The sequence below is a fragment of the Anguilla rostrata genome, chromosome 3 (assembly GCF_018555375.3).
Source record: "Anguilla rostrata isolate EN2019 chromosome 3, ASM1855537v3, whole genome shotgun sequence".
Lineage (NCBI taxonomy): Eukaryota > Metazoa > Chordata > Actinopteri > Anguilliformes > Anguillidae > Anguilla > Anguilla rostrata.
In genome coordinates this window covers 14,684,576-14,708,726 of record NC_057935.1, presented here as the reverse complement: position 1 = coordinate 14,708,726, position 24,151 = coordinate 14,684,576, and the positions used below count along the sequence as shown (strand labels likewise).

Sequence of the window (24,151 nt, the reverse complement as noted above, 5' to 3'; positions counted from 1 at the left end):
ATTTCAGTGGGATTTATACTGGTCTTGTTAATGCCTTTGAAAACAAATTCATACTGACTGTAGTTGTTCCAATTTATCCTGTTCACCCACCGACTATTTCTATACCTGTATTATACAGCTATACTATTTTACAATAAATATCCTTTTGGCACAACCTTGCAGTTCTACCAAGGTGCATGAAAAAAAAAAATTGTGCTATATGTAAGAAATTGAATTAATCTTCAAGAGAAACAGAAGTTTTAAAAAATAAGTTTTTATTTTATCACGAAAAATATCAAATATCACAAAAACACGGCCACAGCCTGTTTTGGCTGTAAGCCTTCATGAAAGCGATGTTGAGAAAGACAGGTTTGTCTGGTCTTTCAAACGGCAGACTATTTTTCTTCCATTTCTCCAGAAGACTGCGGAAATTCCTATATTCAGTGGATTCATAAAAAAAGTGACAGACACGAGTTTACTCATTTTGATTTATTCATTTAATACATAAAACGAAGGCGTACGAGTGTGTAGTGGAGAAAAGTAAAAAAAAAAAAAAAAAACAGTGTCACAAACGCCTGCAAAAAAGTACAATGTAGGTCCAGATCTCGCTTAAAGGGGTAGGGGGCATTTCAGAAAATGATCGGTACACAACCCACTTTCAAAAACACGCTATAATGCGCACTGAACATTACAAAAATCGAGGGGGAGCGGGGGGGGGGATTCCCTACACCACTTCTGTCAGGACCTCTGCAATCAGTACCACTGTTTTTGGTCATAAAACAACCCGACGTGTTTCAGACAGAGATAGAGGTGGCCCTGCTTCAAAGACAGGTAGCCGTCTACAGACTTGACATACACACACGCACACACGTCTCGGTGACACGGTCCACAGCACTTCCAGCTTACTTGGAACATCAAAGGCCACCTTATTTCCACAAAAACGCTGCCCCTGCACTAAGTAACCTTCTATTTCCAGGGGGGAAAAAAAAGAAAAACACTCGAAAAACTCCACTGCATTTCAACTACGCAAAATACGTCCCCCCCACCCCCACCCAACACAAGCCCAAGACAGCGAGATTACTTCTCTAAAGCTGAGATTTCAATTAATGAAGAATAAATACAAAAAGCACTAAGAGAGTGCTTCAAGATGGCCCAAAGGCAGTCTACGCTGTGATTTAAAACAGAAATAACAATAAAAACAGTCACCAAAGCTGGATCGTCACTGTCAAACTTTCAGTCATGACAGTGCCCAGGAATGTTAATGGTGTAATTAGCTCTGCCCACCTGAGTTGAAACCTGTGGGGATCATATGACCTGAGGGTGGAGAGTTTACATTACAGGATCCTCTCGTTGGAACTGACCTTAAAGGATTTTCTACAAGGGGATTGCTCAGAGCTCGATCATCTTCAGGATCCTATCCTACGGGAATGGTAATCAGAGGGGATCATATAAGGATTCTCTCCTATAGGAATAGTGATCAAAGTGGATCATTTTAAGGATATTCTCCTATGGGAATAGTGATCAGAGTGGATCATTAGGATCTTCTCCTATAGGAATAGTGATCAAAGTGGATCATTATAAAGATCCTCCCTTATGGAATACTGATCAGAGTGGACCATTATAAGGATCCTCTCCAATGGAAATAGTGATCGGAGTACAGTAGATAACGCTTAGGCATTCTCCAACTCTGTATCTGGTTGATCCCTCAGGTGATAAAAAAGACATTTAACAGGTGTTTGTGTGAGCTATTGAGCATTTTAAAGCATGAAAGTCAGCCACGATGTGTTAATTACAGTATTAAAATGGTCTGACAGGAGGAAATTCAAATACCAAATCAATTTTGCTCAACACAACTAAACAACTGCAAACTATGAAAATTCCTTAAAGTATTTAATGTTAAAGGCCTAGAAGGAAAGGAACTGACAGAAATTAAATGAATAATAAAAATCACTTTAAAACTTTGAGTCTTCCAAAAAAGCAATGCAGCGTTGCACTGGTACACCATTTGCAAATCCACGAACAATAACTACCAGCTAAAAAGTTTGTTATAGGTACAAAATATACTTTTAGAAAAATGGGCTTTGGGCTACAAAAGTTCTACATAACCATTCTTCAAAAGGGACTAGAATTATTATTGTGAAAGTAAATAAGGCATTTTAGAGCTTGCATACGTTCAAAATTACCTGCTGCACATATTACAATGGATAATGGTCTCTAACCTCTTCAGAAAAATCTCCCATGTTAAAATGTGAAATACACGAGCAAACCCAAGTAAATACACGTGAAAGTAGCCAGTAAAAGCCAAACTATTAATGTGCTCTTAATTTAAATGTTTAGAAAATGAGCCCCTCCCCAGGGGAGAAAAAAAAAACCTGACCTCATCCTCAATACCCTTCCTATATCAATTCTAAACCTCAGTGTAGGATGGTCAACAGCAATTTTTGAAGACTGCAGATTGTGTAGAAATTTGAAGAATGGGGGGGGGGGGGGGGGATAGGGCATAAGTTGCACTGAACTGTAAATCAAACAGACGGAACCTCTACCAAGGGAGGGGAATGTTTTGAAATGCTTTCTGACAGACAGAAAGGCCTCATCTAAATTTCAAAACAAAAATCATTTTCTCTGCATATTTAATTCCAGTTAGCTGTTTCTCAACAAACAGAGTAGGGGAGGGAAGGGGGGGCGAGAGAGAGAGAAAGAGAGAGAGAGACGAGGACTCAGATGCTGTCCATGGCTTTGAACTCGCTCAGGGCCTGCACGGGGTTGACGTGCTTCTTCTGGGAGGACCTCTTGACCTTGTTGGTCTGGCCGTCGTCGTGCTTCTCGCGCTTGACCAGTGGCTTCTTCTCGGGGGCCTTCATCTTCCAGGAGATGGCGGGCATGTTGAGGGACTGCATGCCCAGGGACTTCTGGTACTTGGTGGAGGCCACGTAGGACGCCTTCACGGTGGACACCACTGTGTTCATCAGGTTCTTGGCGGCTTGGATCAGGGACATGGCGCTGTCCACCTGGGGAGACGGGTAGAGGGGGAGCCGTAAGCTAAAACCATCATGCTCCTGCTCTCGATGGCGGAAAACCTGAGTCTGATATGAACACTAACATGAACAGAGTTTGGTTCTGCTGTTGTTATTTAAACAAAAGAGGCTAAAAATAAAGCGCAGCGTGACAGTGACTAACTGCCGTTTTAATTTAATCTCGATAACGTGACTTTAATAACCGCCTTCACTTCGACTCCTGGTGGTTACATTTAAAACTCTAAATACGGGCTCGGGCCTGTTACGAGGTGGAATCCATCATTTTCTTTGACGCGTGAGCGCCTATATTTAAACAAAAAAAGACTGCAAAGCGGTTCCTGCTTCTACATAAATCAGACGCTTTAAAACACAAAAGAACTCCTGTAAATGACTTGGGGGCACAATCAGATTAAAGCCAGCAAATGGGCTAATGATACATTTGCACAGAGAACAAAACACAGATTTCAGCGAGAATTGCTTATGTGAATAACTACTGAAAGGCACGCATGATCTGAGAGATGCTTCCTGGATTAATACAGTCACAGCAAATCCCAGAAGATCATCCTTTAAAAAAATAAACAGAAAAAAATAACTTCAGCATCTCCCAGGGTGACAAAGAGAACACCATAGAGAGAAATAAGTCTGAATATAAGGGAGAAAATAAGAGAGTTCAAAAACAGGGCCTTGGGGAACTCCAAGAGGTCTAACCGCAGAGAATAGCACAAGGACTGGAAGAGGCCCATGTCTGTCCACTGCTTATAGACTCCAGTACGGAGGGATGTTGTGCATCACATGAAGTTATGCAGACGATTTACATGGCAACATTTAACTGTTTGTGCTGCAAAATACATACTCACATAATTTTTCAAAGAACCAATGCATTGTAAAATCAGTAAATGATCAGTTAATTTTCCCTTTTCTTTTGTCTTGGCAAAAATGAACAGGACAGAAGTTTCAAGTGGGAGAAAGGCAGTGTCAAATTACCAGGGAAAAGAGAAGTCCCCAGCCAGTGTGTGTGAGAGACTATTACAAAGTTGAGCCGGAGTTTAAAAACACTATTTCACATTGAATGCTGCCATGGGTTTCCCATAAAAAATAGAACATGGAGGAAGAAGAAAAAAAAAAAAAAAAAAACAACCGGCCTCTTGGAGCCATGAATCCAGTTATCTCAGTCATCGGTTTAGTGCGAATGTTTTGAAACGAATTACGCCACTTCCTCGCCTGACATGAGCTGTGAAGTGCCTGCATTACCAGTGAAGAGTTAGGACGCTGGGGGGGGGGAGGGGGGCGGGGTGTACACTATGCTGAGTACTCTCAATGACAGAACAAGCCTACACTGAGCCTTCCAGGGGTTGACAGGCTCCAGTCCTGGAGGGCCACAGTGTCTGCAGGTTCTTTTCTTCTTCCTTTCATTTGGCAGCCAATTAAGGCCTTGGAAACGAAGTGTGGGGCCTTTAGGCAATCAGCGACTAATATTTTGCACAACCTAAACACAGCAGGAACAGGGGTCCCTGTGGGACCAGAGTTATAGATTCCTGGCCTAGAACCAGAGCCAATACAGAAACCATATCCAGGGGGACTTTCTGAGTAAGAACATCCTAGGTAGGTGAATTTTATTTTATTATGTTCATCATTGCTCACCATATCTCACTGCAACACATGGAGTTAGGGTATACAGCTTATTCAATGCTCAAAGCGTGCAGGTGTGCATCTGAGGTCTCCATGGTTTTACCTCTACACCTTTGTGTTTTATTTGTTGGGCCTAGATGCAGAAAACTGCTTATTTGTTTTGACTTGGTGTCAGGCGTAAGGCAGGCATATGTGGCTGTGTTACTTCTCAGCTCTAACGTGGGCTGGATCACCACAGTCGGGGCTGGTGCGTCCATGGTAACGGTTTGCGTATTGAATCAGAAGCACGTGCGAGGTGCAAACGTTTTCGCGAGAAAGCCGTCAGCGAACACAGATGCAGTAAACCTCACAGCCAATGGCAGCGAGGCCAGAATGCCGCCTGAACTGCTCGGATGACAACAGTTGTTACCATGCAAAGAGGGAGGGAGAGACAGCATGAGAGAGCATAGTGTGAGAGAGAGTGAGAAATGTTATAGAAATTGTAGCCTCTACTCCTGATCAAGGTCTTATAGATTTTATTTTGGGGTGGGGGGAGGGGGGCAGGGAGAAGGGGGGAGGACGTAGCATGGTGGACGGCAGGCGGAGCACTCACCCCAGACACCACCAGCTCTCCTCCCAGGTTCTGCACCTCGGCCTTGACCTTGCTGCAGATGTTGAGCTGGTGACAGTACAGGGCGATGCGCTGGAGATAGGCCAACAGGTCCTGCTTGCAGGCGGAGTCCGGGCACTGCGGGAGGAGAGGGGAGGGGACAGGCATGACTCAACGGTGTCGCGTGACACGGACGCCCCAATGGACCCGTCCCTGGTGAAGGACACCAACTGCGTTGTAAGGAAAAAACCTTCCTTGAATTGAAGGCACTCAACCTCTTCAGCTCTCCTTTTCTCTTCTGCAAGTCTGAGGAAGAAGGCCTTCCCTGTCATGGCCTTTTGACTACGAGGCAATTTGCGTCTCGAGGATCCTTTTTGCCACACTTATCGCTCACTGTGACCCGGTCTCAAGCTTCAGAAAACGGTGACCAACAAAGCGCCTTTGCGTCAGGTCAAAGCCACCAATACCAGACAACCCGAGCGCTCGCGTACCCCTAAATCCAAACAGCGTGAAATTAATCATTCAAAATCTTTCATCACTCTGGCAAATATTATGCCCTTTTTGGAAATTGGTCGTGGATGAAGTAGTCCTTCAGCAGATGTTAAATGTGTTTACACATACATAAATGCAGAGAGAAAGACAGAGAGAGCATCAGTTTATTTGGATGCGCGGAAGATATATCGAAATAAGCCGTCGGTCCCTCCGCATCAGTACCCTCGACACCAGAAACCAGGCTAGGCTCGCTCGCGTTAACGGAGCGCAGAAAAACCGTAAGAATAAACAATCAAAAGAAAATATTTTCCATCCCCTCATAGGGTGAAGGTTTTGGTTTGCAAGAGACACTGTGACGCAAAGATATTGAAACAGAGCCTTCTGGAAGAAAGGCTGCAGGAGCCCAGTTCCTACATGTGATTTGTATTTCTTCTACCAACAGTCCTAGTCTTAACTTAATTTAGCTGCACATAATCGGTAGGACAAGCAAAGGACATAAAATAACTGATTTTTATTTCTTCTATCAAAAGGCATTTCTATTCTTAACTTAATTTATTTGCACATAACCAGCAGAAGTAAAGAACATAAAAGAAAAGATTTTTATTCCTTCTACCAAGTCATTTCTTTTCTTAACCTTATTTAGCTTCACATAACCAGCAGAACGGCCATTATGATATGGCATTACAGTTGTACTCATTTTTCTTTTTATATTTTTTCTTTCATTTCCCTGTTCTTTATTAACAGCAAGCGACTAAAGGGCGTTCTTTATTATATCATGATTATTTTACTCATTGTATAACCAGTTTATGTTACCAATAAAGCACTTCGGGGCACACGACATTGCATTAAAAGGAACTTAATTATTATGAACATTACTACAAAACAAGGAACAAATTTAACTGTTTTTCTTCCTTGAGATCAGGTGTTCACTCAACTTCAGAGCGGGCTTTAATACAGTAAGTAAAGATAAATAAGATTATTGAAATCAATATGCACCGAGGTGCTTCTCAGCCTAATAGCCCCAGAGCCTCTCATCCGTCTTCTCCGTTCTCATCTGGCCCAAACAGGTTCTCGGTCCGGGCGGCTGTGATTGGTCTGTCGCCACTGGGCCGAAGCAGACGATTGGAGGAAGAGCTGCTGCACTGGTGCACCTGGGCTGCTGTTCTGTGACGGGCCGCGCAGGCCCGCCGTGAGGAGTGCGCGATGCGGCCATCGTTAACGGCCCCTGGTCACACGCTGAGCTCCACAGAGGGACCACACGCCTCTCAGCTTTGACTCCACAGGTGACATCAGTGCTAGTTTTATTTTTTACTTTTTGTGACTCCTCCCCTCCCTCCACCCCCCCCCACCCAAGCATGGAAAAGCCAGAGCGTGCTACTCGGCATGCAGATTTACACTGGATCCATTTACCCAGCTGGGTGGTTCCTTTCAAATACAGCAACCGAGATGCCTCCCACTGGGGATTTAAACTGGCAACCCCCCCCCCCGGCGGATCCACAGCTGAGAGCGAGAGCCTCTGAAATGCGGTGCCTCCGGCTGGGGTGAGGGCAGACCGCACGAAGCGGTCCGTGGACGCGCAGGTGTGCGGGTGTGTGCTGACGTGGGTTATGCATGACGGAGACTCAGACTGCAGAGCCCCTTCAGAAGCAGCGCATTTTAAAAAAGCCTCGCTGTCTTCTAACAGCCTGGCTGTGTGGGAGGGGTCACAGACACGCACACTCTACGCCCCCTCCTGCTACCTTCCTCTCTCCTGCACGCACGCACACAAACACACATGCGCGCACGCACACACACACGGAGCACTTGCTTTTACATACTCATTCACGTTTCTCTCTGATTGAGACAAAGCACGGAATTCTAAATTCTATTAAATCACCCTGCCTGGGGACACAGAGCTCACTTCCTCCTCATCTCTCGCTCTCTCATCGCATCCTTCCTTCAACCTTTGCCCACCCCTCTTTTCTGTCCCCTTCCCTCTTTCATCCCCCCTTCTCTCGCTCCCTACTGATTTCCTCCCCCTACACCTCACTACTCCCTATGTATGCACAGCAGAGCATGAGAGAGGGAGAGAGAGAGAGAGAGAGAGAAGGAGGGAGAAAGAGAGAGGGAAGGAGGGATGAGAGAGAGGGGGTAAGAGAGAAGGAGAAAGCGAGAGCATGGGTGAGAAAGCAAGAGCATATGAGCGCGAGAGAGAGAGAGAGAAATAGAGAGAGGCAGGCTGGTTGCTGGTGTGCTGCAGAGACTGAAATAACACAGCAAGAATACTAATGACGCCTCGGTAGTTATCTGTGCACTTTTTCTTTTTTTTTTTTGGACGGTTTAAAATTAAACGTTTTGAAAGTCCTCCGGTGCGATTCATCAGCCTTCAACGCCCCCCTCCTCCAAACCATCACGTGCCGGGGGGGGGGGGGAGGGGGGGGGGGGCAAGAGGGGGGAGAGGGGGAGTTTGTTTGGGAACAGCCTGCTCATCCCTCTCTCAGCACTGGGAAAACGGACAGAGCGAGGAGCGGAGGAGCGGAGCAGTGACTGTGACAGGGCGTGGCTCTGTCCGTGCTCCGCCCTCTGGCCTCAGAGAGGAGGGGCCGTCTCTCTTTGGGGAGGCGCGTCAGAACAGAAGGGGACTGAAGCGGGGAGGAGAAAGGGGAGGGGGGGTGATGGGAGAGAATGTGGAGCGGGAGAATGAACTCTAAGGGCTGCACAGAACGATCTGTTGCTCCCTTAAAAAAAAAAAAAAAAAAAAAAAAAAAAGCACCACGCAGGACCAGAAGAAGGTTTGGCGTTTTTGAAGCCTTGCGAAATCCCCGACGGCTCCAACAAAGCGGGCTCAGAGAAGGCGGGTCTGGGCGGGGAGGGGGGCAGCTGGGAGCACCGGCCCGAGCGCTACAAGTGGGAGAAAGCGCCGCAGCGGGCGAGCGCACGCGCAGGAAGCATGTGCGCGCGTGCGTGTGTGTGTGTGTGTGTGTGGGCCGGCATGTTAAAATAAGCAAGGTCAGGCCGCATCACCCAAAACGCCACCTCTCCCGCCCGGAGAGAGGGAGGGAGGGAGGGGGAGAAAGCGAGAGAGAGACTTTTTTTCTTCCATTATAGCTCTGGACAATAAATATAAGAAAACAAAACCTATATGTCTGCTACATTACCACAAAAAAAACACACTGAGCAACAAACGAAAAGTAAAATAAAATTTTATGAAAAAAAACATACATACATATAGAGAGAACCATAACTATAAACATAAAATAATATAACATATTACATTTAAAATTATATTTTTAAAAATATAAATAAATATTAGGGGGGCGAGGGGGAGAGAGAGACAGAGAGAACTATTACTACGACAGTCAGCTCTGACCTTTCGGGACACATTATGGGATGGAAATGCTAATTTACAATACTCACCGACAATGCAGTGTCACAGCTAGCCTCCTCTCTATCGCTTTCATATCAGGAACAACACCGACTGGATATTCTTTCATGGCTACAGTCTGTCAACTGGGAAAAGAAACCCTGTACTGTACAGTGTCTAATGCTTAAACAAGCCCCAGTGCAACTGCACACATGTAATAGAATATGTCTGATGCTACGTGTATAAGTATATAAGAATGTGCACTGGAAGTGTTGAACATTTATTGGATGAAGGGAAACACGTTTCTGAGCAGGGTGCTGGAATGTTCCATCCCGCCGATATGCTGGACGGCTTAGCCGCTCATACGCTGGGTAAAAAAAAAAACCACGTGTGTGAGAAAAAGCCTCAGAACTCAACTGCAGTTTCCAGGAAATAAACTTCCAATTTCAACTTGCACTGAAAGCTTTCCGTGACCTTGAGGTTTGGCCTTTCAATAATGCTGAGAATTACAACTAGCCGTATTATACGGACACAACCCGCACTGTCCGGAGTCTAGTGTGGAGAAATCAGGGGAAGAATACACCAGTTGACTTTGCGACCTTGACCTCTGACCTCGTGACCCGAAAAAAGCCGGTCTTCTGAAATGAACCATTCACGAGCGCGGCCGTGGCATTTACGAGACCGGACGCCAGCTGCGATGGGACCATGAAGTAACGAGCGCTGTCCCCATTCCCGCTCAATCGCGACTCCGTATCCCACAGGGCCTCCCCTGTCCGGGGAAGAAGCGGGAAGACGCGGGGACCTTAAAGCAGTGAGCTGGCAGTGACGCGGATTCTTAAAGGAACAGTACCGCTTTCCTGTCCGTGCCTCTAAGGAGCCTGGCCCAGAGCGGCAGACACTTCTATTCCCCGAGCATTCGCACGGCCGCTGTCAAGCAAGGGGTACGGAATCCTACCCGCTCGTTTTCAGAGCCAAGGAGGGGTTCAGGGCGGGGAGTCTGGTAGACCACGCCCCCCTCAGTCGACGCTCAGCCACGCGACCACCGCGTCCAATCTCCCGTCAAGTCTAAATCCGCGATGATCCCGACGAGGAACGCGGGGAAGACGCGGCAGTCATCCGTACCTGCGCAACTCACGCGCGTCGAATTACACAGCGTCCCTCCGCCACGCGCCGTGCGATGGAGGAGGCTGGCGGGGAAGGCGAACCATCCACGGTCATGTGACGGGGAACGCTTTCAGGTTCAGAGACGAGCAGACAGACAGGCAGGCAGGCAGACGGACAGCGCCGGGCTTTGGTCTGGCCGAGGCGGGGGGCCGCACTGAGCGCGTGCGGGCTATTCTGTTTCGGGTAACAGCACAGCAGGCGGGCCGAAGTGATAATGGAAGGGGTGTGGATCTGAAGTGCGCCGACGGCTTGACCTGGGGAGGCTTACAGAACTCACGCACTGCACACACACACACACACACACACACACACACACACACACACACACACACACACACACACACACACACACACACCAACACACACACACACACACACCACACACACCACACACACACACACACACACACACACACACACACACACACACACACACACACACAACCCTGCTAACAGCAGCCCCCACACACTCCATTTACCAGCTGTATTTATTGTTTTTTTTTTATCAATGGGGTCTTTGCACTAAAATCTTTTTAAAAATTATTTTAAAAAAGATCAAACAAATTTAACGGTACAAACGGATTAAATCCAAATACGCATGGAGGAAGCAGACGCTTTAAATCCACCCCTGCGAAAAACAGCCGGATGCATTTAACGCTTATGTTGTAGTAAAAACTGGCATCTGCCTTCGCTCCCGGTTACGGTGCGGATACTGCCCCGGATACCGCACCTCGGTCCCGGCACCGCTGCCTCTCTGCCAAAGGAGCCCTCCGCTCGGGACCCGGGTCCGACGCCGCGAATCATCAAAACCCTCAGAGCTGATTAAAACGCCGCCGCCGTCGCCGCGGCAGGACGCGCTCGCGATTTACGACGGGGGGGAAATCGGGCGGACTTCAGACTCATTAAACGCGCGACGCGTCCTCTAATCCGCCGGCGGGTGAATTACGGGCCGCCACGGCTCTGCTCTTCCGCCGTGTTTTTGACAACGGGCTAGGCGGGATAGCGCCGCCGCTAACCGCGACTCGCCCGGGGAGGAGGGAGGGGGGAGGCGGGGGGGATCGGAAAGGCCGAAAGCGCGGGCCGTACCGCTTTACCGAAGCCCTGGAGGGGGCCGCTAAGACCCGCGGAATACCGCCAAGCACGGTGGGCCCCTGGCATCAGAGCGGCGGTGAGAATCAGGCTAACGAACGCGCCGCGCGCGCGTGTGTGTGTGTGTGCGTGTGTGCGTGTGTGCGTGCGTGCGTGCGTGCGTGTGTGTGCGTGTGTGTGCGTGTGTGTGTGTGTGCGTGTGTGTGTGTGTGTGTGTGTGCCGTGAGGACAAACGCGACCGGCCCCGTCTCCGACGCGCGGAAGATTCCGGCATCACATCCCTCTCATCCCCGGGTCACCCTGAAGGGTAATAAAGGTGAGGGACCCTGATGAGTGTTTTACAGTCACAAGGGGGGGGGTGGGGGAGTGTGTGTTCTATATATAATATAAAAATAAAAAAACAATCAAAAGCTTCATCTTATAAACCTGAGAGGGGAGGGGGGGGGACCCGGCCCTCCAATCACACCTCATTTCTCCGCCCTAAACGCATGCCCTGTTGTCCTTCAGTGCCACGATCAATTTGGTCTCCTTGCAAAGGCTCCGCATATAAATGCATGAATATGGGCCGGGCTGTTCCATTATTTAAATCATGTATTGACTCAGACGTGGGCGAACGGTGTGTGTGTGTGTACGTTTGTGGGTGTGTGTGTGTGTGTCTGTGTCTGTCTGTGTGTGTGTGTGTGTGTGTGTGTGTGTGTGTGTGTGTGTGTGTGTGTGTGTGTGTGTGTGTGTGTGTGTGTGTGTGTGTGTGTGTGTGGGTGGTGTGTGTCTGTGTGTGTGTGTGGGTGGTGTGTGTGTTGTGTGTGTGTGTGTGTGTGTGTGTGTGTGTGTGTGTGTGTTGTGTGTGTGTGTGGGTGTGTGTGTGTGTGTGTGGGGCGAATCAGTGTTTTGATACAGAACCTGCTGCTGGCACTACGTCTGAACACCGCCCCCTCCCGCCCCCCACACCTGCTGCATTTACTTTCATTGCTCGAACGGTTAAGTACCGACGTTCAAACACATTCATAAATAATGCAAAATAACAACAATAAAAATATCATATATTTATATGAACTTGCTTAAAAGGCACGGGCACTGCCTTGGCAGGGAGCGCCTGTCAGTGGTCTGAGCTCCTGAAATGAATTGGTCTGCCCCATAAAAAGCGCCAGACCCGGCTGCCAGCCTGACTGGCGCGCAATCAAGCCGCGGACGCGGGGGCGACTCTGAGCGATGCCGCCATCCCAGCAGCCACCGCTCCCCGAGCGCGGGCACCTCAATCAGCCCCGCGCCCCAGGGACTCCGCGGAGTGAAATGATGCGTTTCCTGTTTAGGGGGTGGGGGTGGGTGAGGGGTGCGAATGCTGAGTTGCATGCTGGGAAGGGTCCTGGCGTACTCCCGCGCAGGTCGAGGCTGCACGCTACCTTCTCCGCGTACGTAAATAATTGAAACGCGTCGCGTCCGAGTACAGGTTCTGCTGTGACAAACCGCACAGCCAGCGTTCCAGGGGAAAGACACGCTAACCCAACGTGCCGTAAGGTCTGAACATTGGTCATAAGCACTACTCGGAAGTAACATACTCTAAGAAAAAGCAAGTTTGTACTATTTTAAAGTATGAGTATATCATATACAAACAATGAAAATGATTCTCTCTCCACTCATTGCCAAGCAGTAACACACAATGCTGAACAATGTTAAGGCTTTAAGAGGCGTAAATAGTAATTACTGATATTATTATTATTATTATTATTGATGAAAATAATAATAATAATAATAATAATAAAAGCAACAACAACAACAATGACCCTTGAAGAACAGCGCAGAAAAAATTGAAATTCATCATCTTTCTACAGGGCCGTTTCTGTAAGAGGGACACTGAAGCCACTGCATAATTATGGCCCCGGGGAGCCAGACTGCCAAAATAAAATGAGGAATAAAAGTTAAAATATAGCTCCTTTTGTCGAGAGCACAAAGGGAAAAATGTCAATGCTTAAACTGTATCCTTGAATTCAAGGCAGAAGTATCCTTCCAAGAAAGCACTGTAGCACAGCAGTGAGTAGACTGGAGGTTGCAGGATCAAATCCCGAACTTTGCACATGCTGTAGCCGAGGCCTACATCGCCTCGTGCAAAAGGATACAGCCGGACTCGGGAGGGAAGCCGTGTAAAAGGCAGGTACTGGAAGTGGGCGTGGCTTAATAAACAATGTGTCGTGTGAATGTGCACAGAGCCTACCTGCTCGGGTGCGGCACTACCGTGCTCGAGGCGGAGAGAGCGCGCTCAGTGGGGTTTTCACAGCCCGCCTGCGGGCAGAAGGCGCAACACCAGCGCGTGGGTAACAAAGAGACAGCTTCAAGGGCATCCAGTCCCCACAGTCTACCCAAACAATGCCTCAGCTGCGAAAAGCCAACGTTACAGCAGGAAGGGTGACTTAATTCAAATAACTCATTTACTGGTCAATAATATATTTATGTACAATAATAGTATCAGATTCAGTAGCAGAATCTGATTCGCTAAGTGTAAATGGCCTGTGCCGATTGGGGCACGCTGCAGCTCTTCAGCAGAGCCGTCCTCCGTCCCGCCCCCGCGTCCCGGGGAGGGGAGGGCCTTTGCCCGCTTAACCAAAAATATCACCACAGATGCCCGCTGTCACATGGCGCAATTAGGCCTGCGCTCGCAAGCTGTCCGTCAAACGCCCACGACGCGAATATCAATTAGGGGCCGAGGCTCGCTCGGCAACCCCCCCGGCTCCGGTGCGGCCAAGCGTCCTGTTAGCGCCGCGCCGCTAACGCGCTCACTGGGTATTTATTTCTAGGTGTTATCATCCCATAAAAATAACGCCGTGGCGCACTATCCGCACGGCGACGTTCTCCGCGGAGCTCGGAGGAATCCGGACGCAGGAAGCCGGAGTTAGCGCAGACGAGGCGGGCGACTGAAGGGGAAGGGGGGGGAGGGGGCGGCTCGCGCGGAGTTGGGCTCCACCGCCACGGCGGTGAGAAGTGGCGAGGAGGCGGAGGGGAAGGCCGCGTGTGGCGGGGGTCCCCGCGGCGGCTCCAGGCGGTGGAACATAAACCGGTGAAAAACGATCAATTACAGGAAACACAGACGAGCCCATAAACGCGCCTGCAATAAGACGCCCGGATTTATAAGCGCGCGCAGATCTAATTGGATACCTAAAGCCAATCTCGGGAAACATGCAGTTTCCAGGCACGTGTAATTGATCACGCGAACGCGATCGGCGCACAGACACAAACGTGTATTTGCAGGCGCACTCAGACACATATAAATGCGCTGGTGCCCACACACTCTCACTCTCTCTCTCACACACAGACACACACACCCGCACACTCACACACTCACACACACAGACGCACTCAGTCACTCACACGTGCACGCGTGCACACACACACACACACACACACACTCAGACACTCACACGAGCATGTGCCGCTGGAACACTGAGTTAGTGAGGATTACTCACTGGCTACCGTTGGTGGTGCAGCTGCGAGCTCTAATTGAAATTAAAGCATGGCCAAATGGAGTTCACAGCAGACGCTCTAGTTTTATGCAGGGTGAGGACGGGAGTGAATGATAAATGATAAAACTTTATATAAATGGATAATTAGCATTAAAATAAATTAATGAATAAATGCGCAGGTCTGACGCCGAGCGGACTCTGCGGCTCCGAGCGTACGAGCTCCGGGAGGGAGGGAGGGAGGGGGGGAGGGCTGAGGAGAGCGCCGTCGCTTAGCGCCAGGTGCCCGCCCGCTCAAAGCCACACCTCTCAGCGGCTGCGGTGGTCAACGGCCGTGGCGGGGCGGTGCCGCTGCACGCGTGTGACTGCCGAACGCGCGTGTCGGACGGCGCGTACGTTTGGCCGCGTCGTCCTGCTGGGAAACGCGCGGAGCGCGGATCTGATCGGGGTCCAGACCAATCGCGGTTTAATCAGCGCGGCGGACCAGAGGCGACCAGCAGAGGCGATCAGCAGAGGCGATCAGCAGAGGCGCTGGGACCGGCGGTTCTCGGCCAAATCCAGGGTTTAATCAGCCAAGGGGGGGCGGCGGGCTTCGCGGCAGGGCAGAATTGTGGGCGACCGGCCGGTGTCCTTCCGGCTCTTTCCGGGGCGTCGCGGCTGGTGGCGGGGGGGCGGGGGGTTATGGGAGATTTACGGCCCTCCCCGGCGCCGAGCGGACAGGTCCGGGGGGCCAGGATTAGGCCCGGGGCCACCGGCGGGAACGGGCCGTAAATCCGCCGCTGATCGAATGCAAATGGGAGCGGTACACCCTCTGCATGTCGGCGTACATCACCGGGGGGGGGGGGGGGCGCTACAGCGCAGCACTGCGTGCCAAGCCCCGCCCCCTTCCCACCACTCTCTCTCGCGCGCCCTGTCTCGCCCGTGCGCCCAACGCCCCCTCCCCCCTTCCTCCTCCTCCTCCTCCTCCGTGCTCTCTCCCGGTTCTGAGCGTGCTCAGACAGATTTACGAGACGCCGCGTTGGGCCCGCGCATTTACATTATAAATCCCAATTACACGCCATTATTCGTGCGGGGCCTGGCTGGGGCGGAGCTCTCGCCCGGCGGGGGGGGTGTGGGGGGAGGGGGGAGGCAGCTGTAAATTCTTAATAACGCTCGGCTGCAGGCCTCCTTTGTTCGGTACTGACCTACATCCTCGCCGACGTCCTGCCTGCCGCGCGGCGGAGCCGGGCCTTAAAACTTTAACGGGGTTCCGTTACACGCGTGTGATCAGTTTCAGACCCCGCCCCTTCCTCCCTCTACGTCGACGAGCAGCCGGTTACCCCCTTAACCCGAGAACGGCGGGCTCGGCGAGCGACAGCGTGGCGCCGATGGCGGCCGCAGCTCCGGCGGGAGCGCGGTCAGAGGGAGAGGGGCAGCAGAGAGAGGGGCGGCAGGGAGGAGCGAGAGGCGCGGCAGGGAGGAGGGAGAGGGGCGGGTCGCCCGCGCGCGGCGTGGCAGAGCCGCGCTTGGCCGGAATGTTCCGGGGGAGATTTGAGCCGGGAGAATCCCTCTGCTGGCGGCGCGGCTCTCCTGCAGCAGGTGACGAGCGCTCTAAAAATAACCGCCCGTAAATAAATTAAAAACTTGCCACCTGGTAATTAAGCAGCTAATTAAGGAAGAATTGCACTTTGAATAGATTCAGTTCCCATGAATCTCTAACGCTCCCCCCCCCCACCCCCACCCCCCGCGGGTACAGTGTGGAGGCTGGAAGCACTCAGAGGACACATGCTCTTCACACACACACACACACACACACACACAATGTCACTCACACACTCACACACACACACACACACACACAGTCACTCACACACACACACACACAATCACACACAATGACGTACAGCAGACACACGCACACACACACAGCTGAAAGCACGTACAAGCACACACTCAGACAGACGCGATAACATACCTTGAGCATACACAAGCGCGGACGTGCACACACGGTCAATTCCCCTACTGTACTCCAGGGGGCGGTACTGAATTGACCGCGTATGCACACACACACACGCGCACACACACACACACACACACAGTCAGAGCCGAGGAAGCAGAGGAAACTGAGGTAAAGGAATGCGATTTGAGGACGATCATAGATTCGCGTAAATAAAATATCAAAAGCGCACCATCGGAACTGACATGCTTATCAAGCAGGAATATATACATATGCATATATGCTAAATCATTACTGCGGAAAATGTTTCAAGTCCTGCTTAACTGGAGGGAAGGGCTGTACTGTCCCTCTGATACATGCCACATAAAAACCAAGTGTGATATCATCAATATCAAACGTAGCGTAGCTTCACACACCGTGTAGCTGTATGCGTTAAGATCCAGTTTACCACATTCTACATGTGCCCCACAGACACACACACACACACACACGCCCAAACATTCTGGATCACACGCAGTTAACGAAGAGTTTGATATTAATAAAAAAAGAAGATAACTGCATGAGAGCTGAAGTGATTTTTTCTCGACAGGTACCAGTCACTAACACGGCTCCACACTCTGCACTTAGCAAAACTGGCATTAACACTGAACCGCCCAGTGGGGCTTCCGAGCGGAGATACGCAGGCAGGAGGGAAACGATGTCGTTGGTAATTAGCATAGCGCGTTCTGATAGGCCCGGGGAGCTGCCTGTGAGCGCGTGCGCAGGAGACGTGGATGGTGATAGGGTGAGCGCTCAGCTGCAGCACACAGGGCCTCCTCTCCCCCTCAGATAATTAAGCAGGGTGCAGACGACCCCCCCTTCTGTCCGCCCGGGCGCCAGAAACCTGCGCCTCCTCCGCAGCCCTGACCCGCCGCCGCCGCCAGATGTCACGCCCGTTAACAGGAAGTCCTCCTCGTCACGGCCTCCTCCCTTCCTGAGCAGAGCGCTGCTTTCGTACCGAACCGTTCTTCTCAAAGGAGGTCAAACGCAGGGACAGACACACTCATATTATCCCACGCAAGCTCACGGCGAATGTCACAGAGGACACATCAGGCCAGGGATAGAGAAGGACTAAGAGGACATACCAGGCCAACAATACACCATGACTAAGAGGACATACCAGGCCAACAATACACCATGACTAAGAGGACATACCAGGCCAACGATAAAACATAACTAAGAGGACATACCAGGCCAAAGATACACCATGACTAAGAGGACATACCAGGCCAGATAGAACATAACTAAGAGGACATACCAGGCCAAGATAAAACATAACTAAAAGAACTCTCCTGGCTGAATGATACAACATGACAGGACTAAGAGGACACACCTGCCCAGGCGTAGAGAGGACTAAGAGGACTCTCTAGGCCAGGGACAGAGCAGGACTAAGAGGACTCACCTGGCCAGGGACAGAGCAGGACTAAGAGGACTCTCTAGGCCAGGGACAGAGCAGGACTAAGAGGACTCTCTAGGCCAGGGACAGAGCAGGACTAAGAGGACTCTCTAGGCAGGACAGGCAGATAAGAGGACCCTAGGCCAGGGACAGAGCAGGACTAAGAGGACTCTCTAGGCCAGGGACAGAGCAGGACTAAGAGGACTCTCTAGGCCAGGGACAGAACAGGACTAAGAGGACTCTCTAGGCCAGGGACACAGCAGGACTAAGAGGACTCACCTGGCCAGGGACAGAGCAGGTCTAAGAGGACTCACCTGGTCAGCGATGGTACGGCCCAGTTTGTCCATTCTGGATCCAGCCTCTGCGATCTTCTTTGCTGCGCTGATCACATCAGACGTGTTCTTCAGAGGTCCCTTACCCCTGAGGACAGAGAGCATCACTGAGCATTACAGCCTATTACAGACACCGTTTCACTCTACCACCACATTACAGCCTATTACAGACGCCGTCTCACTCCACAGTCGTATTACAGCCTATTACAAACGGTCTCACTCTGCAGTCACATCACAGCCCATTATAAACACTGCTTCACTCTGTGGGCACACTACAGTCTATTAGAAACACGCCTTCACTCTTCAACAGTTCTGCTTTAAGAAGTGAGAATCAGGACATGGTGCATTCTGGGACAGGTCACAGGAGAATTGGGAGGGGGGGAGCTGGGCACGCGTGACGGCAGCCGGCCCGTTCTCCGACTGCGGCGCGTCATTTAGCGAGCACGGAACGCTCCGGAAAGCTCAGGCTCAGCCACCGAGTAATTTCACCCTCATTGGACACGGCGATTTAAATTCCCAGGCAATTAAAGAAGGGCTGCCGGGGCCAAGAGCGGGACGCCACGCTCCCCGCCCCCCCATCGGAGCATCTGATCTGGGCCGCGGCCGATTGGCCGAGCACGAGACCAGCTGGACGGCCACCAGCCGCCTCCCCTCCCCCGGCTGCCCGGTGATTTCCGGAGGTCAGGCCCTAAACCCCCGCCCCGTGCCCCACCCCCCCCAGAGACTTCAGCAACCCCCTGCCCCCAACCCAACCCCGCACACACACACCATGTCTGTGCCACAGGGGAGTCCTGGCAAGTGGCGTAACCTGGGCTCCAGCGCCAAGCGATCCAGCCAACACACAGCAGATGGACCATTCTGTACCCCCCCAGCCCCCAGCCCCCAGCCCCCAGCCCCATCAGCCTGCTGCACTGACAATTCACGCTATCGACATGATAGGCTAAAACTGCCCGCCCCCCCACCACCACCACCACCATAGCGCCTTTTATTCGCCACAACACACCGCGGCGGAAAAGGCTATAAAGAATAAAGTATTTACAGGCGGATTACCGCGGGGTTATTCTGCGCGCGGTGACGCGGCGGGGCTGACACGCCTGCCCCCGGAGCGAGCCCTTCACACGCGTAATGCGGCTTTAACGACACGGACGCTCCCCGCGCTCCTCCCCGCGTCGGCTCATTTGCATAATTCTATTTACGGGGGCCGTTATTCTCGGCCCAAGGTCGTGCCCCCCGTCCTGCCTCCTCCTCCGCTCGCGCTCCAGCTCTGCTTTATTAGCCGGGCTCCACAAGGCACGCTTACGCCAAGGCAAGGTTACGGATCACAAACGCACGTCTACCTTCCTGTCCCTCTTCCATGGTACCCCCTGTACCCTCTCTGGAGTTTAGGTAGGGCACCGTGACCCCCCCCCCGCCCTGCTGTGGACAGTGCCCGCCGCCCGTTCCTCCCCAGGAAGCGAGCCTGTGAATTCGGGGGGGTGGGGAGGGGGATGCCGTGTCTACTGCGAGCAGCAGGGCAGCCCCTGCTGTGCGCGCAAGGTGACCCCGAGCGTCCCTCCGCGCAGATGGGGCGTGCGAGAGCCAGAGTGGGCGGCGGGAGGCCACTGGACGCGCGGACAGGGGGAGGGACGGGGCATGTTTTATTCATGAGACGGGAGGACCTGCTGCTGGGAGAATGCCTATGAAACCAGCCTACAACACCTAGACCTGCCCCTGCAATTTAACCAGCCTACAACTCCCAGACCTGCCTCTGCAATTTAATCTGCCTACAACACCCAGACCTGCCTCTGCAATTTAACCTGCCTACAACACCCAGACCTGCCTCTGCAATGTAACCTGCCTACAACACCTAGACCTGCCTCTGCAATTTAACCTGCCTACAACACCTACACCTGCCCCAGCAATTTAACCTGCCTACAACACCCAGACCTGCCTCTGCAATTTAACCAGCCTACAACACCCAGACCTGCCTCTGCAATGTAACCAGCCTACAACACCTAGACCGCCTCTGCAATTTAACCTGCCTACAACACCTAGACCAGCCCTGCAATTTAACCTGCCTACAACACCTAGACCTGCCTCTGCAATTTAACCTGCCTACAACACCCAGACCTGCCTCTGCAATTTAACCAGCCTACAACACCCAGACCTGCCTCTGCAATTTAACCAGCCTACAACACCTAGACCAGCCTCTGCAATTTAACCTGCCTACAACACCTAGACCTGCCTCTGCAATTTAACCTGCCTACAACACCTAGACCAGCCTCTGCAATTTAACCTGCCTACAACACCTAGACCAGCCTCTGCAATTTAACCTGCCTACAACACCTAGACCAGCCTCTGCAATTTAACCAGCCTACCACACCTAGAGCTGCCTATTTTACCCCAAACCACACCGTCTGCCACAGCAGATTCTACAAAACAAAAGATGGCAACAATATAATAACAATAATAATAATAATAATAATAATGGCAGTATAATAAATTACACACACACACAGACACACACACACACAGTCTACACACAGAGAGCTGATATGCATTTTAATCAAAACATGTCCATATTCTCCCGTGCTGGCTGCGAGAGTCAGGTCTATTTGCATACATCTGCATGGCATTAGCATGCAGCACGGCGACGCTGGATGAAGCAGCCCTTTCCCTTGATCCTCCAGTGCGGAACGTAGACGGCTCTCCGAGCCCGTGGGATTGGCCGGGCGGCGGCTGCGCTCAGCCCGGTCACCTGTCGCCCTGGTGACATTAGCTACCATAGCTACTGTGATGTCTACCAGCATGTAAGGAAGAGGGGAAAAAAAAACAACAAAGGCACCCACGCACATACATGCACGCGTACACACACACACACACACACACACACAACACACCAACCCAATCCCCCACACCACACACACACACTCACCACACATACACTCACCCACAACACATCCCTCCACCCACACAACACACACACATCACACAGCACACCTACCACACACCACCACCGACAACACTACATGCACACCTCGCACACGCACAACACACGCACGCACACACACCGTGCAGGGACCGGAGGGTGGCAGAAATCGCTGCATCTGAAGCAGGCCGGGGAGGATGCGCATACGTATGCGCAGGAGCAGCAGAACGCTGCTCTCCATTGGAAAGAACCTCCGGTTCCTACGTGAATCTATAAATACAGAGCCCAGCTAAACAGGGTACCGGCAGGTCGGAGGCAGAATTATGCAAATGCTGTAAGGGGGGGGGGCTGACATTTTAAAAGCCTTGTATATGCATTTTTCACTGCAACCCCTGACTTTCAGAGACAACTGATAGAGCGAGAGAAAGAGAGCAAAAGAGAGCGAGAGAGAGCGAGAGAGTGTAAAAAAAGACAGAGCGAGAAAGAGAGAGACCAAGAGAAAGTGGGAGAGAGAGAGAGAGAGAGCAGGTGAAGCTGCGTCACAGTCACAGTGGGGCGGGGCCGCTCTCACCTGGTGAAGTCGGTCATCTCCATCATGATCATGCACATCTGCTTGGCCAGCACGATGATGTCATTGCCGCTGTCGTCCCACTTGGACACCTCGGCGTCCAGCTTGCTCTTCTCCTCCTGGAAGCTGGCCACCTGCGCGGCGATCTGAGCCTTCTGCTCCTGGGGAAGCTGAGCCATGATGGCCTGCGGAGGGAGGGGGGGGGGAAGAGGGGGGGGGGGTCAGTGTGTGCATTTTTATTCATTAGCCACCCCCCATGTTAGCTTGTTAGCATTGGGGGGGTTGGGGGTCAGTCCGTGCATTTTTATTCATTAGCCTCCCCCCATGTTAGCTTGTTAGCATGGAGGGGGGGTCAGTGTGTGCATTTTTATTCATTAGCTTCCCCCATGTTAGCTTGTTAGCATGGGGGGGTGGGCTAAGTACACATTTTTATTCATTAACCTCCCCCCATGTTAGCTTGTTAGCATGGGGGGGGTCAGTGCGTGTATTTTTATTCATTAGACTCTCCCCATGTTAACTTGTGGGGGGGGTCAGTGCACGCATTTTTATTTATTAGCCTTCCCCGTGCTAACGTGTTTAGCATGGGAGAGGGGGCACGCGGGCTGAGAGACGAGCGGAGAAGGATAGTGCTGTCGCGCCGCTGGCCGCTGCCCGGGAAGAGCCGCACCTCGGAGCAAACCTGCATTCATTTCACTCGTTGCCCGGGGTAATTTGAAGATCGATACGAGCCCCATTAATTTTCCAGCGCTTAATATCCTGTGTAAATGTATCCATCACTTAAGAAAAAAATAAAAATGATCCCCTCAAGACAAATATCAGGGAAAAGCACTTTCTATTGACTAGCTTCGGAGAGTGGCTAGTGGGCTTAATTTATTAAGGTTAGGTATCTGCCAGGGTAAAAAAAAAAGACAAAAAAAAATCCTTCATTTAAATACATCGCTTTCTGCCAAAACACACTAACAAGGGTGGCCTTTGGGGGTCTCCCAGGCAACTGAGTCATCAGGCGTTTACAGAGAGACCTCAGGAGTGCGACTGGCACGATGTGGAATGACGCCAGAACATTCTGGAAATGCATATACATGCGCCCGCACTTACGCAACCTGCCGTCGGCCAACAACGATCAGGATCGGGGGTTCTTGTGCGGCGGACTTTCAGACATTACCGATTATGGGCTGGCCCACACCTCCTCAGCTCAACGTTTGAAAGTAAACCAAGACGGTCCACGCCGGAAGAGACATTTAGACAGACGGAGACCCGGAGAACCTGTAAGGATCGTGCTTTTTTGCGCGCGTAAAAATCCAAGCGCCCTCTCCCACATAATTCGACCCGGCCCGACATTCTATGACATTCATATCGCATTCGACGTCTTTAAAATTAATCTCCATAACATTTAATAAAAATTCCGCCGGAGAATTAAAAAAAGGAAAAAAAAGGAAAGCTAATTAAAATGCAAAGGTGACATTTTTGTAATGCGAGTCCAGCTCGGCGTGTTTAATTGCTTATGGAGCCGGAGAGAGCCACAAAAACCCGGGCTTCACTTTACTTCACTACGCTTTTTTAAAAAGTGCTAAATAATTGGGGACGCCTCCTCAGAAGAGTCCCGAGCGGCCCGCGTACCCGTAGCGCGCGCTTTAAAGGCCAGAGGGGGGGCCACGTCCTCACACTGAGCGGCAGAATGGCGGTACGGGCGATCCGGATCCTGAAGCGCCGTGCGGAATGAGGACCGACGCCATCCCCGAAGGAGCTCTTTAGGAGTGCTGGTGTTGGGCGGCCGGGGCGGCGAGGTGGGGGTGGAGAGCGGGGTGGGGGGTGGAGAGGGGGGAGCCGACGGCGCGGCGAAGGAGATCCTCGCTCGTCGGCCCCCGAGAAACTTTTGCGTTGCCTTGGGCTGCGGGGATCGATTTAAATACCCGATCACACTGCGCTGCCTGTTTAATGCGGCTGAGCCCCTGCTCCCATTGGTCCGTGCGTCTGGATGCATTGCCAAGGCAACCGAGCGGAGCTGAGGGAGAGGAAGGGAAGGGGCCGCGGCCTCACAAACGCCCGCCGGCGTTTCACCTGTTACCGCAGTTACCCCCGGCGGCCTGGGCGGGCGGGTCCTCTGGCGGAGCGACGGGGGCTCGGTCACGTGACGAGTCCAGCAGCGATCTCCCGCGCAGATATTACGCGCCTCTCCGTATGGGTAGGAAGGCCCAGAAAGCCCTTGGGGCGAATTGGGGCGCAC

At 51.6% G+C, this 24,151-nt stretch overlaps 1 protein-coding gene across 1 annotated transcript in view; it reads right to left on the bottom strand.

The window, feature by feature from the left end:
• Nucleotides 1-453: 453 nt before the first annotated feature.
• Nucleotides 454-24,151, bottom strand: part of ctnna1 (catenin (cadherin-associated protein), alpha 1) — a 112,362-nt gene continuing 88,664 nt past the window's right edge. Inside the window, exons 15-18 of the mRNA XM_064326427.1 lie at nucleotides 21,931-22,112; nucleotides 18,434-18,539; nucleotides 5,215-5,349; nucleotides 454-2,987 (exon numbers count right to left, since the gene is read on the bottom strand). Of these exons, the coding sequence (XP_064182497.1) occupies nucleotides 2,697-2,987; nucleotides 5,215-5,349; nucleotides 18,434-18,539; nucleotides 21,931-22,112 (714 nt within the window). The 3' untranslated portion in view covers nucleotides 454-2,696. The remainder of the gene's footprint in view (nucleotides 2,988-5,214; nucleotides 5,350-18,433; nucleotides 18,540-21,930; nucleotides 22,113-24,151) is intronic.